Source organism: Sodiomyces alkalinus, assembly GCF_003711515.1.
Source record: "Sodiomyces alkalinus F11 unplaced genomic scaffold SODALscaffold_10, whole genome shotgun sequence".
NCBI classification, from domain to species: Eukaryota; Fungi; Ascomycota; class Sordariomycetes; order Glomerellales; family Plectosphaerellaceae; genus Sodiomyces; species Sodiomyces alkalinus.
In genome coordinates, this window is record NW_021167088.1 from 652,529 (window position 1) to 667,024 (window position 14,496).

Below are 14,496 nucleotides of genomic sequence, written 5' to 3' on the forward strand. Positions count from 1 at the left end.
GGGGGGGGGGTGTCTCAGTCTCGTGGTTATGACACTCGACGATGGACGCCATGCCTTGTCAAGGCCCGCTTGGGTTAGCTGGATATCAGTTTTATGTATCTTCCCCCCAGACGAGTGTCTGTACGAATCCACACTAGTACACTGGTTTCGTTTACGGATCTCGACGGGTCCATTGTTTTTTTCTTTCACCCACCACACCACACCCCCTTTACCCCGTTGGGGGTCCGGCCCCCGTATGATCCCATCGTCAACTCACAATCGGCTTCTTGGCTCTTGTTCAGCACTGTCCCCCGTGCATACGGACGCGTCCAGTCACAACGGGGAATTTCCAAACTGTTTGCCCATCTTTGATTACTTATTCTGCTTCAAGCAATAGCAAGCCGTCGTCATGTCGCCGCAGCAGATCGGCTGCATATGGCAAGCAAGTAAGCAAGCAAGCAAGAAGCAAGCCCCGTGCATTCTACCCTCGATGCATGCTGTGCGTCGCCAGTGGCGGGAACTGCATGTATGTAAGGCGCACCGGCGCTAAGTTCGCGGGCGTGGGACGACGGTGTTAGTGTCACGTCTCTGCTCCCCTCGCCAGCCATCGGACGCGAGGGAAATGAGGATCCGCTAGGACTCTGGCCTTCTGCGGCATTTTGAGTGGCAGGAACTGTGGCAAACGCAATTTGGACAGCTTGGATATGCAATATGTATTCTTTGGGAGGAGGGAAAATGTCCCCCTGGGTGGGTGGGTGTTGGAGCCAACACTATTGTTACTGGCATGGCGGCTCGATGTCATGTCACAATTCACCTGTTGTATGTTTCCCCGGAACGGACGTCAGTCTGGCCTGGCAAGGTCCCGGCCGGTTTCGCGGTTTCGCACGGCGCGGCGTCTCTTTTGTCAGGGGGCGTTTCAAGGTGGGGGAGGGCACTTGTAAGTTGTCTGACGAGGCGCTGGCTGGGCTGCTCCGCGGTTCGCTATGTGGTCGTACAAAGTAGGGGATAAATTATGTCCGGTAGGCGAGAACGAGAACGAGAACGAGACTACGGGCAGGGCGGGAGAGGTCAAGTGCAGAAATGTTGCCAAGGAGGGGCAACTCGAGCAATTCGAGAGGAATTGTAAGAGTCATAATGCCAATGTGGCCCGTATATTCGACCAAGAAACACTGGACGATGGAGCAAAGCGGGCCCACCACAGGCGCCGCCATACCCTGTCTAGGATAGAGGGACAAGATGCACGTTGCATCGTTAGGGCAAAAGACCGGGCACGTATGTCCGTGTTTCTGACGACTTGGGTATTCCACCAAAGAGAGGGATATTACGACTTTGCCGGCGTATGAACGTTGAAGAGAAGGTTGTCTCGTATACTGGGTGTTTTGCCGAGATGCAGGCCGACTGACAACCTGCAATGGGTGGTGAAGAGGAGTCCAAGCGGTATCGTATCGTTCAGTTAATGGAAGAGGAGTGGTCGTTAGGTATTTGGTACGTTGGTACGTTTGTACGTTTCCAGGGGCCGAGTGTGGCGGAGTTGGGGCGACGCACCGACCACTATAAGCCACCCGGCCACGGACCATAAGGTATCTTCGTGCCATAGGGCAGGGAGATACACATCGTTGTACAGCGTAGACAGCGACATGGACAAGGTATTGTATCCCCACTTCGTACGTTAACAGACATTGAGGATACCTACCTTACCTAAGGTATATTAAGACCCTATTGGGCCTGAAGTCTGTATGGTGCCCAGTTATCAGGCAAGTATACTGGGGATCTTGGTCTTGGGATGTAGGGGTACTCCGTACAGCTGTACAAACGTCCCGGCTGCCAAGGTACCGTATATAAGGTACCTGTACTTTGTAGGTGTATTAGCAGCATGTATCCCCTCTTAAATGCCTTTTTTCTTCGTTTTTCAGCTGTGTTGCCCCCTGCTCGTTTCCCATTCCAGATCATCTTCCGCTTCACAGCTGCATGTAGCCCACAACGCAACGCCTTCAGTAGCTGAGAAGCCCATTTGCTCATGTGCTGCGTTTGGTTCCTGGCTCCCTCCTAAAATTCTGTCATCGAGCATATTCGAATATGCACGCCCCGGCTGCACAGCCATCGGCGGGCGTCTGTCGCCATTGCCGCTACTGCTACCTGCTACCTGCTACTGCACCCGGCCTGCGACCTCTTCGCTTCCTCCGAATCCTCGGCACCCATTAGTCCAACGTACAATGTGAGGCGCTGGAATGGATCCAAATGGATGTGAAGGTTTTCCTCTCGGGACCCGACCGTCGCCAGACTGTACACAGGAGTCGGCGCAGCTAATCGTCCACTGTATCATGCATGAGATGATGACTATCCGGCTTCGTGCCTGGGCAGAAACGTGTCGAAACGAAGCATTGGAAAGGGACGTTGGACCTCCAAGGGCCTGATCCTGAGCTGGGGATATGATTTTCATGTACGTTGTCTATCCCATGTCCCATCTTCGTGGTCCCTGCTATGCCGACACCACCCTCCCCTAAATTCCCGGCTTCTGTCACCCGCAAGTCACTGTCACTGTCACTGTCACACGCCCCCTTCGGCGCAGCGCCCAGACTCGGTACTGATTGACAACCATTGACAACCCTTGTCGACCGCCCTTGCCCTCGGCTGCACCTGGAAGGAAGACCCAGGAAGTCGCAAGTCTCTCTCCAGCCAGTGCCGCTTTCCCCTCCACAACTCGACTCCACCCTCCTGTCTTCGCCCCGTCCACGCCAACGCCCGCCCCTCCCTCCCCTCCTTTTCCACTCCAATGGCGAAAATGGGAACCATGCCATGGTGAAGGAATTACTTTAATACCCCACCACCCTCGCAACATGTCTTACCCTTTCTTACCCTTTCTTACCCTCCCTCTTCCCTCACGAGCACCTCGTCCACCGTTCTCTTCTTCTTGCGGTAGCTGGATTGTTAAGCTTTAATTCCCTCCTCGGGACGGACCAGCGCCGTTTATACCTTTTTTTTTTCCAACTTTATATTCTTCTTCTTTGCCTTGATTGCCTCTTGCCTCTCGCCTCTCGCCTCTCGCCCTCCCATAAATCGCTCGATCTGCTCCTTCAACTCACCATCCGAGCGCAAAGCCTTTACAAAGATCCTATTGCCCGCGCCGCCCCCCGTCTCGCCACAACTCCCGGTCATGCCGCCACAACTGCTCCCGGCCTCGGCGGCCGCCTTTGCCCCGAGGGCTTCTTCCGTTAACGTTGTTCTCGGATCCAGAGTCGAGCCCTGGTTGACACAAACCCTCAAACGCATCAACCGAGTAAAGCGACCTCTCAACAGCATTCCGCAGCACCAAAGATGTCTGACCGAAACCTTGTCCTCAACCAATGCCATCTGGAATCTGGCTGCTCTCATGTTGCCGAAGGCCCCGGAGTCGGAACTCCGTCAGGACGACAATCCCTTGGTCGAGGCCCTCTGCAACTTCCAACTCGTCCATATCCAGGCCTACATCGTACATGTCGACATGGTCCTACGAAACGAGGTCGCCTTCAAGCTGACCCCCGACACCATCGATGCTCTGGTCGAGTACCACGAGGAAACCCACTGCGTCGACGCCAAGGCGAACACCCACGACTGGGCCGAGAAGGACCAGCAGTGCAAGAAGCTCCACGAGGACTTTGTCCAAGCCATCAACAAGTTTGTGTTCCGCACTCATGTCAGCGCCTTGGAGGGTCTCGAGGAGGAGGGCGCCGGCGAGCTGCTCTGCGGGAAGAGTGAGGAGGTCAGGAGCCATATCATGGGTCTCATGAAGCCTCTGTTGGCCCCGCCACCGAGGGTAGTCGATGTCATTCGTCAAGCCCCGCTGCTCCCGAGCTCCCCGGCCGGCGCCTCCATGTGGTCTCAGTCGCAACCCACACCGCATTCGCACCCGCACACGCACACGCACACGCACACAAGCCTCCCCGCAGTTGATCCGTGGAGAATACTACCGTCAAGTCCTAGCGTAACATCCGTGTCGCAAGACTCGGTCACCACCCCCGTCTGGACCAACTTGGCGCTGTCCGAGACGCAAGTGCCGTCACCGACCCCTGCTTTCAGCGAGCCATTCTCTTCCGCCGGTTACTTCTACAGCTCGCCCCTCGTGATGGCACCTATCCCGGCGCTTCCTCTGCCCAGCACCTTCACCCCGCAATGCGGCATCGGCATGGGCTACGGAGGCTTCGGATGGGACCGGTATCCGGAGTACGCCACCATGACCTGACAATCATCACGGTCAGCACCAGCCACTACATCGGACAGTCACCATCCCGTCACCACGACCTCATGATCATGTGTCTGGCATCCCTTTTTTTCTTCTCCTTTTTTACGGCGTTTGGCATCATCAGGGAGCGAACGGTGTTCGAGGTCTCGTCACATACCAAACCAGAAACCCAGCCCTCAAGCTAATTTTCCCGGACTTGCTCTTCCTTTGTCCCGCTCATCCAGCAAGCGTTTTGATTTCGGTCTCGTTTCCTTGTTCGCGCTCATCATGGGAGACTGTATCAGAAACCGCGAGCTCGGTCACAAGCTTCTCTCATTATCTCGACACTTCATGGGCTGGGTCCGGAACGGTTTATTCTGCGTGCATTTACAACTGGCATACAGGAGGCCTTGATTGGTTTTTCCTTCACTTTCTCCTCTCTCTTTTTCTTTTCTCCTTTTTTTCTCTTTTTCTTTGTTCTTTGGTCTCCCGGATTTCTCATCTAAACAAGAGGAAACACGCAGCGATGCGACCCCCGCCCGCTCGGCCGAGTCCGAGACAGAAGGAACCGATTCGATATCCCCCCTCCGGTTATGCATTTTTCTTGTCCTTCTTTTCCTTTTCTTTTCTGCCCTTTTTGTCCCTGCATGGCATTAAGCGGCTTTCTTTTCTCGGAGATACCCCCATTCACAGTCATTCCAACCATGGCACGCTCGCTTACATCACCTTTCTCGACCCCTCCTAATATCCTGTCTTACGATTAATGGACGACGATCTTTGACGACCGAAAACGAATCCTCACGACACCCACACCTGCGAGACGACGAACGAGGTCATGCCAATAGAACGAGTGTCAAACAAAATAGAACTCGTCGGGGGATGTTGGGTCGACTATCTCGACTCCCCGTGCCTGCCTTCTCTTTGACAAACGGGGCGTCGCACATCCATTCAGGAACATTCGGTTTTTTTCGGCTCGCTGAGCGGACAATACAGCCAGGGGCCGGACTCCTTTAATTAACGTATTTTCGCTGACGCGAAGATCGACGGCTGGAATCCATCAATTTGTGGCCAAACATTGCGCAGTATCTGGAATACTGCAACTATTCAGACGCTACTTGTCGACAGGATCCACTTGCTCTGGTCTCCTTGCCTTGCTTGGTGTCATGTGGTTGTTACCCGTGGCATCACGAATGGGACAATGCCAGGTCGCACAGAAAGTGATGGAGCATGGGGGTAAATCACCACAATGAAGCCGGGCATCACGAATACGCTCCACTCCCTGCAGAGCAGGGGGGGGGTTGATGTGATGCGAAGTCCCTTGATGCCATGGTCTTGACTCAGCCCTGTCAGCTCCTACGCCACATTTCCCCACCACGGCGTCAAGAAAAAGATGGGGAAATGTGGACAGGGTCTCGAGTCGAGACAACATGTAGCACGCCGCCTACATGCCCCTCTTCTTCTTCTTCCCATTCGCAGGTGGTTTTGTCCAGAAGCAGAAACGAGCGGGAGGCATTGCATGCTTTGTCCCAATCAGGCCTGGGTGACGCTGGAAGACGTGCGAAGGGAGGGATGCGAGGGGGAAATCGCCGCAGGGATGATGGGGTCAGGGTGCCGCTCTCAAGCTGTGCGCGAGGCGGGAGGTTATGCCTGGCCCCCTTGAAATCATCCCCTGGGAATAGCCGCCGCACTGGTCGGTGCTATCTGCGGCGCGACGGTGCTGGAACACCGGAAAACACCATAGCATATACATGGGTCGAGAGCCCTGGTGGCTCTGGCCTGTTGCAACGTGCTACGGGGACGGGGCAAAGTTGAGGGAAAGCTCCGTACCCATGCTCATACTCTCTCTAGTTACCTCTTTCGTCACAACCAACCTGCTAGTGACATAATCTAAACCTGACAGTTTGTTCAAACATTTTCTCCTTGGTGACCTCTTTCTTGCGTCCGTCTCAAATATTCATGTGTCTGGTGGAAGTCGACGTAAGTCTTGTAGGTACCTATGGTTACGGGTTGTACGAAGTCATTATTCAGGTACTTAAGGTACTTACCTATAGGTTAACAGGTACATGACAAGGCTGGTCTGGGATGTGGGGTGGTCGGGTGGTCGGGTGGTGGGGTGGGAAGTTCCCCATCGAAACTCCGATCATCCGAGGGCCTGGATCCACCCCAACCCACCCCACCCCCACCCCCACCCCTACCCGTCCGGATACAGGGTCCGGGATAGAAAGCGCGTGTCGTTTGCTACGAGGATTCCATGTCGCCAAACTCCTCGAAGCTTCCTCACAGCTACGCAGGAAGCGAGGAATTTTTAATTTTTCAGCTCAGGGCTATTACGCCGACGAAGGCGACAACGCCAAAGGGAAAAGAAATCAAAATCAAAATCAAAATCTTTTACTTTGTCCCCTGGTATAGATGAAATACTCCAAGAAAAGCGTAGAATTCGTAGGGACCTGCCCGCAAAAAATGACACAACCACCAGAATATTCAGTGGAATATGAAGGAAGCTCGGCTCCGTTCGCTTGCATCATGCTTTAAAAGTAACCACCTTTGTCCTGACCCATTCCGCAAGACCACTGGCGGCGTTGAAGCGCCCGTACCCACTCCCCTTGACACCACCGTGCGGCAGATTGCTCTCATCATGTATGCTCATGGAATTGATATGCACGGCGCCCGACTCGATCTCCCGCGCGAACCGGAGTCCCCGTCTGAGGTCCTCGGTGAAGACGGCCGAGGTCAAGCCGTACTCGGTGTCGTTCGCCATGTCAACGGCCTCCTGCTCGTCGGAGATCTCGTACACGGAGACCGAAGGGCCGAAGGACTCGGTGGCGTAGATGTCCATGTCCCGCGTGACGTTGTCCAGCACGACAGGGCGCAGGCGCGTGGCGCTGGCCTCTTGGGCGTCGACGTCGCCGTAGACGACGGAGGCGCCCTTGGCGGTGGCGTCGGCGACGAGCCTCTTGTTCTTGGCGACGGCGAGCTCGTTGATGAGAACGGGGGCGTCGCCGCCGCGGGCCCGCGGGGGGAAGAACTTGTCGATGGAGGCGGCCAGCTTGGCGAGGAATGCGCGCTTGACGGCCTTGTGCACCAGGATCCGCTCGGTGCACATGCACACCTGGCCCGCGTTGAAGAAGGAGCCCAGCGCGGACTGGTCGGCGGCGAGGTCGAGGTCGGCGTCCTCCCACACGATGGCGGGCGCCTTGCCGCCCAGCTCGAGCACGACGGGTTTCAGGTTCTCGCCGGCTAGCTTGGCGATGATGCGGCCTACCACGGTGCTGCCTGTGAAGTTGATCTTCTTGATCAGCGGGTCTGCGATCAGGGCGGATGTGATTTGGGGGGCGGCGGCTGGCTTGTGGGTAATGGTGTTGAGGACGCCGGCGGGCAGGCCGGCTTCGTGGAACACGGAGGCGATGGCCCACATGACGCGGGGGGATAGCTCGGTGCCCTTGAGGACGACGGTGTTCCCGGCGGCCATGGGGAAGACGATGGCGCGAGTGCCGAGGATGTAAGGTGCATTCCTATTTTTTTTGTTCCGCCCTGTTAGCAAGCAACAAAAGAAAGAAAAGAAAAAAGAAGGGGGGGAAAAGAAGAGAAAAAAAAGAAAAAGGCACTTACCACGGCGCAATCGCAAGCACAACACCATACGGCTCACGCAAAACAATGCTCCCAAAGTCGGGGTCTTTCGTCGCCGGGAACGACCCTTCTACCGTAGCGATCCGCCCCGCCACGTCCTTGATCATGTCAATCGCCACGTCCAGGTTGAACTCGCACCACTGCGGCAGCCCCCCGGTTTCCTCGGTCATGTACTGGGCCAGCTCGGCCCGCCGCCTCTGCATGACTTCTGCCGCCTTGAAGAAGATGTCGCGTCGGTACCCCGGCGTTGTCTTGCGCCATGACCGGAACGCCTTGGCGGCCGAATCAACCGCCGCTTTTGCATCTTCCACGGTGGCGCTGCCGCAGTTGTGGACGACTTTGCCGGTAGCCGGGGAGATGACACTGAAGGTCTCGCTGGGATGAACCTCCTTTCCGTTCAGGAAGAAGGGGACCGAGTAGGTCGTCGTTCCGTTGGCGGCCTCGGACGTTGTCTTTTCGGCCATGGTGGGAAATGCCGGAAGCTGTGGTAGAGGTGAGGAGATTTCAAGACCGGGCGTAGAATGTGGCGAGTGTCCCCGCGAATTGAGAACTGCAAACGGAGAGAGGACGACAGGAGGCAGTGTAGGACAAGATCAAGATATACAGGGTTTTGCAAAAGGTGCGGGAACGAGAGAATTTCTCTTTGTATGAAGATCATCACTGCCCCCGGATCTGTTGATCCTCCGACCCCGACCCCGCCCGGGAATCCCCGGGACCCATTTTTTTCCAAACGCCGATCCTAACTGCCGGGACCCCGCATTTCAGGGGCCAGACCAACAACGTGGAGGGTGGAGTCTGGAGGGTGGAGGAACTTCAGCGCTACATAGGATTTTATTGGCTCCTTGCCGGGCTGGTATTGGTGCTGCTGGTGGGGGGGTCTTCATATATTCCGTCCACCTCCTCCCCTCTCCAAACCACGGCATCTCTGAATCCCCAGATCTTTTTGATGTATTGTATTAATATTATAAAAATATAATAAAGCACAAGGAAACAGTTGTAGATAACTGGCGAACAGCAATCCATAGTACAGCACCAGAACACCAATGGCGGGCTAAACTGCACACAATAGGCTGGCTCTGTTGTCAACAAGCTGGAGGTGCCGCATACCTCGATTGATGTCGTTCAAGTCGATTCAAGTCGACAGGGCACTCAAGTCTTCCGCAATCCCGGCTGCGATCCAATCCGCGATGGCCATGACCGTCACCATGGGGTTAACCCCGGTCGCACTGGGGAACACGCTCGAGTCGGCGACATACAGTCCCTCAACGCCAAAGACCCGACCCCGCGAGTCCACCACGCCTTCGTCCTCGTTGGCGGCCATGCGGCATGTGCCCATCTGGTGTGCCGACGAGAAGGCCGCCGCGGGCGGCAAATTACCGGCCCGCCGAACACTGTCAAGCCACGCCGTGAATCGGGGGTTGTTGATGCCATCCAGGCCTGGTTCGTCCCCTTCGTCGGCTTCTTCCCTTACGAAAGGCTGAACACCGGGAAGCAGGGCGTGGATCTCGACCGCGCTCTCTATGTAGCAGATTTTGGCGAGAGCAATGACGCCTTCCAGCGTGTGAGCTCGGTCGAAGGCCGATGTGGTATACGCCACGCGGGGACGGCCGGTGACTTCGTCCGGATAGACGCTGCCGCTGTCGCGGTCGCGAGTGAGTGAGATGAAGCCACCAAAGTGCCGGAATTTCAAGCTGGAGAGTTTGGACTCCAGTCCACCGCGCCAGGGCATGTTGGCGAGAGATACGTATGGCTAGCGGACCGGTTAGCCGGAGGCACCTCGACCCAGACAGAGTACGGTGGGAGGGGAGCATAACGGTAACTTAAATGGGAATGAACATACCATTCCGCAAACGGGCTCTAGCTTGACACCGTGGCCGGAGTTGTCTAAATTTTCGAAACTTGAACAATAGCTCGTAATGATGCCGCCTGCCATGAAGATTTCCCGTCAGTTGGAGAAAAGAAAAATCCAACCCTAGGCCTGGTGGCATGGTGGCATGGTGGCATGGTAGCATGGTAGCAGGGGTTCATAGGTGGCATGCCTACTTACCTTCCCAGGGGATGGTGGGCTCTTTCCAATATGCGCCGACCATATTGCAGGGATGCACGCGGAGGTTCTGTCCGATGTGACGATTCTGCTACCACCGTGAGCGTACCATTCGAATGCAAAGGATTGGTACCCTCAGACCAAGAAAAGTGTGGGCTCTGAAGCACGAAACGCACCGTCAACCCGCTCCTGAGCAGCAGCAATGGGCTACAGAGAGCACCACCGGCCACGATAACCCTCTTAGCCTTGATGACCACGTCCCGAACAACGCGCTGGTCTTCCGGCCACGCAAGGCCACCGTCGGCATCCCTCGACACCCAGCGGCCGACGACGCCGGTAGCTCGCTTGGTGCCGTCCGTCTCGTCGTCAAAAGTAATCTTGTCGACCTCCAGGCCCTCCATGAACTTCGCCCCCGCCCCGGCCGCAGCCGGCAGCCAGCGTACGACGGTCCCTTTCTTCGCCTCCGACGCACACCCCAGATGGCAGCGACCGCAGTAGTGCTCCTCCCCGCCCGTGTTCTGCGGCGCCGCCGCCGCATGCCAGCCGAGTTTCCGGGACCCTTCGAGGAGAACCCTGTTCCTGTGGTTATGGCGGATCGCGTCGGTGCCGACGCCCATCTGGGCGCACACCTTATCGAGGGACGCCTGGAACTGCGCCGAGGTGAAGAACGGGAGGCCGTGTTCCCGGGCCCACTCCTCGCGCACGAAGCCCTGTGTCTGGAGGGCGACGCTCCAGTTCACGGTGCCGCCGCCGCCCCAGCAGGCGCCGGCGACCAGGTTGAGGCTGGAGTCGTCGCTCGTGAGGAAGCCGCCGTTCTCGTAGAGATGGCGACAGCCGTCTTCCTGGGACATGGGCAGCTGGGAGGGGGGGAAGTGGTAGCCCTTGTCGACGACGAGGACGCGGTGGCCGGCCTCGGCGAGGGACTTGGCGCACACGGCGCCACCACAGCCCGAACCGACGATGACGATGTCGGTTTCGACGGAGGCCGGTCCGTCGTCAGTGGCCGGGTGGGGCTGCTCGAAGCGGAAGTTGAAGCCCTCCGCGGGACGGTGGTGTTCGGGGGTATCGGTGTAGTCGATAAGCTCTCGGAGGAGGGGGTTGGTCACGAGGGAGGCTTTGTGAGCCAGGGTGGTCAAGGACTTGCAGAGGACGCGAAGGGAAGTGAGTCGAGATGCGGTCCAGGCTTTGAGGATGGCCTCCCGGATGTGGATGGGCTGGTGGTGGACTGCGGCGAAGTAGCCCGTGAGGAGAAGGCCCCCTAGGCGAGTGCTGCGGAGGGATTAGCTCGGTGCGATGAGATATATCCATATATCCATGAATGAGAAAGGCCAGTAAACAGAAGAGAGACGGCCCCCGTGCATACCCTAGACTAGACAGGGCCCTACCCATGGCATCGCGGGCTGTGCTAGAGACCATGGACAGACTCTGGATCACGTCGGCTCGGAAACGAGCATCTTGAACGGGACAAAATTCGAGATAGTCTTTGAAACGATCCTCGGGCGGCGCGCCGGCGTCCATGGCAGCACGGGCAAGGCGGATGGCTTCTGAGTATTCCGCATCGGGAAGCTTGACCTGGCTATTCTCATCGGAGACGTCGGATTCGCTGCGGATAGAAGGTAGTATGGCCTCCATCAAAGACCATAACACGGCCCATTGCGTCTCATTCCAGAAAGAGGGCTCAGAGAGAGGAGGGGATTGTAATGCCGACGGCGCTGCCTGGGACGGCATCGAGCTGGAGGTGGAGGCTACATCTGGGCCGGTCATGGTTACTTGAGCGTCGAGAGATGGGGATTTTGGGTAGAGATCAGGGAAGGGACGAAGAGCTGGTCCTCCAAGGAGAATCTACTGAAGCCGTTGGGTAATGTAACGAATGCAGGTGAAGACTGGAATTGATCGGCTGATCTAGGACAGGACAGGACAGGACAGGGGCTCGGTCAGGGGGGTCAAAACCTCCGACACCTAGGGGACCTGGGGGGGTCCACGCACGTGGTCTGTGCGACCTCTTGGTCTCGGGTGAGAAAGGTACTGCGTACAATGTATGCACCCCAGTTTTCGCACCTGAATACTGAGGACGGAAGTATCTGGAGGTACTCAATACTTTGTACTTGCTGACATCGTCCGTTCTTCACCATTGTCCGTGTCCGTACCTTAAGGTAGCTACATACGAAATACAACGAGTCTATGAACGTCTGCGCTTTGACTCGACAAAGGAGCTCCACGATACCCGTCCCGTTTACCTATTGACTGCTTATAAAAGCAAGCTCTTTACAGGTGCAAATGCTAACGAACGTATTGTTCATTCGACAAGTAAGGTGAGAACAGGAAAAAAAAACGCTGTGATAGCTACGTCAAGTCGGTCACTCGCCGAGCTTCATGTCTATCCATCTCCTGATTCTAATTGCATAATTGATGCCATCAAATCGACTGCTAGTCGGGTGTCTGTCTTTCTATTTCACCTTCTGACGGGTCCTAATACTGAATCATTGCGGGAGGTAGAATATACAAATAATTGGGGCATCTTTGCGTTCACAAACAGATGGGAGCGAACAGACACTATCAAGACCAGGTGAGAATACTACAAAGTAGTCCATGTAAAGGATAACATATTCCTTCCTTCCGCTCCGAACTTCTAGCTTCAATACCTAATCAATATGGAGTAATTAATCAATCTGCCGATATCCACGATAAATCTGTTGGATCTATGCTCCGGACGATGCGGGCTCGGCCGAGACGCGGCAGAAAGAGCTAAACATTTACCTATAAACCCGCCAAAACGGCTCCGCAAAGTAAAGGTGGAAACTGTGTTGCGCCACTATGTGTAGTGCCCTTTGTGACGATTCAGTTCTTGGCCTTGACGAGGGAAAGAATTCTATAAGAAGAAAGAAGGGGAAGACAGGGGATGGATGAAAGACGCCTCGCCTCGTCCAATGAAACAATGAACGGCATAAAAATAATAATAATAACAATAATAATAAAAACTAGGATTCTCGAAGAATCAGACGATCCATTGTTCCATGGCTCTATCAATTTGTTGAGACTCGTTCGCCCCAGTGAAACTTCTCACTGCTTATAATTGCCAAGATGTCATCGTGTGTTTGGGTTTTGGACTTCAACTACGAATATTCCTCGGTTGTCGTCGACACGCACGTGGCAGTCAAATTGTTGGAATTCACATGTGATTTCTCCATGAAGACTTGACAGGCAAACACCAATGGGGGGCCCACCTGTCAATTGTCAAATTCAACGATCTAAACTGAGCGAAGACATAATACCTAGTGAGGGTATAGATGGATGCGGCAGATAGGGTCCGGACGGCCAATACGGATATATACGTGTACAGTGAGGAGGTATCACAGAACCACATCTCCAACTCATCATGGTCACATTACGGAATACTGTAGCTCGGACAATCTTGGAGTGGACTTCAGCAAGTGAAACAAGCTGACAAATTTAAGAGAGCTTCACTGTCCGATAGTTTGCCAGACCATGAGTTATACTCCGTAGGTATCCCTACTGAACCTCGATGGGAAGAGACCTGGCATGTTTAAGCGATTCTTCGTCGAGTCGCGGTGGATCTCTTTCGAGTACCACAATTATGTATATACACATCGTATATGTAAGCCAATTGTTATAACCTGTGTTGGTCGTGCCTTTTTCAGCGTGGTCGTCGTACGTTGTATGCAATTCCTCATAGAAACTCCATCACTGGGGGAAGAATATACAGAACATGAACGTCGCCCAATCATAAAAGGGACGGATACTTTGTCCGGATGAGAGTCGGGCGCATACGTCACAGCCAACCCCCACTTGCGAACAGAAACCAGTTCGCACAAAGTACGCAATACAAAAAAAAAAAAAAAAAAAAAAAAGGAAGAAAAAAGGAAGAAAAAAGGCAGATCTGTCGTAGTGGTTTTGGAGCCTCTCGAGTCACTTTGTGCGGAGTTTTTACTGTGGCGGCAAATTTCCCATCAAACGTCCTTGGGCCCCTGGTTCGGCCGACCGGCACCCCGGACGGACCCTAAATTGGGATTAGATCCTCAACAAAATGCACATGTACAACGTACAACGTACGTACGCAGGTACGTACCTAAGTAATCCAAGTACCGTAATCATGAGGTAGGAAGACGAAGTACCTAGGTACTTCACACACACTCAGGTTCATTCTTCTATCCCATCCACCCCATCCACTTGGGCTCCCAGATCGCTTTCCTGAGATCGCACTTCCCAGTTGGTGTTGGCTTCCGGGCTAGGCCCCACCACACATGCCGCTAAGAAGCCTACCCGAACGGCGAAGTCCCGCCCCGGTTTTCCATTGTCCCCGAATAATTCACTACTATCAACTTTGTTGGCCAGGTATGTAGGCCGTGTATCCTAATTACAGAGTATTTCATGCCTTAGATTTAATTAGCACGGCGATGCTTCTTGCACTTTAATCGACCAGATACAACAAACTCAGTACGTCGCTCTGTCTGATAAGCGCGTCCGGGAGAATTGGCACACGTAGGTATGGTAGGTATCACGCGACGTCTGCTGACAAACACCACTGAGAGCAATGATGATTTGCATCTCATACCGGATAACCGCCAATAACAATACCTCCCGTAATCTGTAAGGAAAACAGAGCATTACCCGTCCCTCTGAAATCGCA

The 14,496-nt window shown here is 54.9% G+C and overlaps 3 protein-coding genes across 3 annotated transcripts; 1 reads left to right on the plus strand and 2 right to left on the minus strand.

Moving 5' to 3' along the window:
• Positions 1-1,390: 1,390 nt before the first annotated feature.
• SODALDRAFT_362706 (hypothetical protein) lies at positions 1,391-4,591 on the plus strand (the record flags this gene model as incomplete). The annotated part of the gene is made up of 11 exons (XM_028614484.1): positions 1,391-1,472; positions 1,609-1,625; positions 1,727-1,764; positions 1,925-2,005; positions 2,077-2,223; positions 2,341-2,419; positions 2,509-2,560; positions 2,624-2,778; positions 3,071-4,179; positions 4,215-4,346; positions 4,423-4,591. The coding sequence occupies 11 exons, from the start codon at positions 1,391-1,393 to the stop codon at positions 4,589-4,591; spliced, it is 2,061 nt and encodes a 686-aa protein (XP_028463666.1).
• Positions 4,592-6,574: 1,983 nt separating this feature from the next.
• SODALDRAFT_346072 (aldehyde dehydrogenase) lies at positions 6,575-8,467 on the minus strand. The gene is made up of 2 exons (XM_028613236.1): positions 7,787-8,467; positions 6,575-7,689 (listed from the first exon to the last, which is right to left on the minus strand). Exons 1-2 carry the CDS (start codon positions 8,266-8,268, stop codon positions 6,699-6,701), a joined length of 1,473 nt encoding a protein of 490 aa, XP_028463667.1. The 5' UTR covers positions 8,269-8,467; the 3' UTR covers positions 6,575-6,698.
• A 319-nt stretch (positions 8,468-8,786) lies between these two features.
• Positions 8,787-11,654, minus strand: SODALDRAFT_328249 (long-chain fatty alcohol dehydrogenase). Its single transcript, XM_028610642.1, has 5 exons — positions 11,212-11,654; positions 10,025-11,117; positions 9,852-9,936; positions 9,645-9,730; positions 8,787-9,554 (listed from the first exon to the last, which is right to left on the minus strand). Exons 1-5 carry the CDS (start codon positions 11,610-11,612, stop codon positions 8,937-8,939), a joined length of 2,283 nt encoding a protein of 760 aa, XP_028463668.1. The 5' UTR covers positions 11,613-11,654; the 3' UTR covers positions 8,787-8,936.
• Between the last annotated feature and the right edge of the window lie 2,842 nt (positions 11,655-14,496).

Excerpts from the sequence above, each read along its gene's own strand:
- SODALDRAFT_346072 (XM_028613236.1), bottom strand. The coding sequence starts at position 8,268 with ATGGCCGAAAAGACAACGTCCGAGGCCGCCAACGGAACGACGACCTAC. Across the intron at positions 7,690-7,786 it reads GTGCTTGCGATTGCGCCGTG|GAATGCACCTTACATCCTCG; the intron begins GTAAGTGCCTTT and ends CAAAAAAAATAG.
- SODALDRAFT_328249 (XM_028610642.1), bottom strand. The coding sequence starts at position 11,612 with ATGACCGGCCCAGATGTAGCCTCCACCTCCAGCTCGATGCCGTCCCAG. Across the intron at positions 11,118-11,211 it reads AGGGCCCTGTCTAGTCTAGG|CACTCGCCTAGGGGGCCTTC; the intron begins GTATGCACGGGG and ends ATCCCTCCGCAG. Across the intron at positions 9,731-9,851 it reads GCCCACCATCCCCTGGGAAG|GCGGCATCATTACGAGCTAT; the intron begins GTAAGTAGGCAT and ends TCTTCATGGCAG.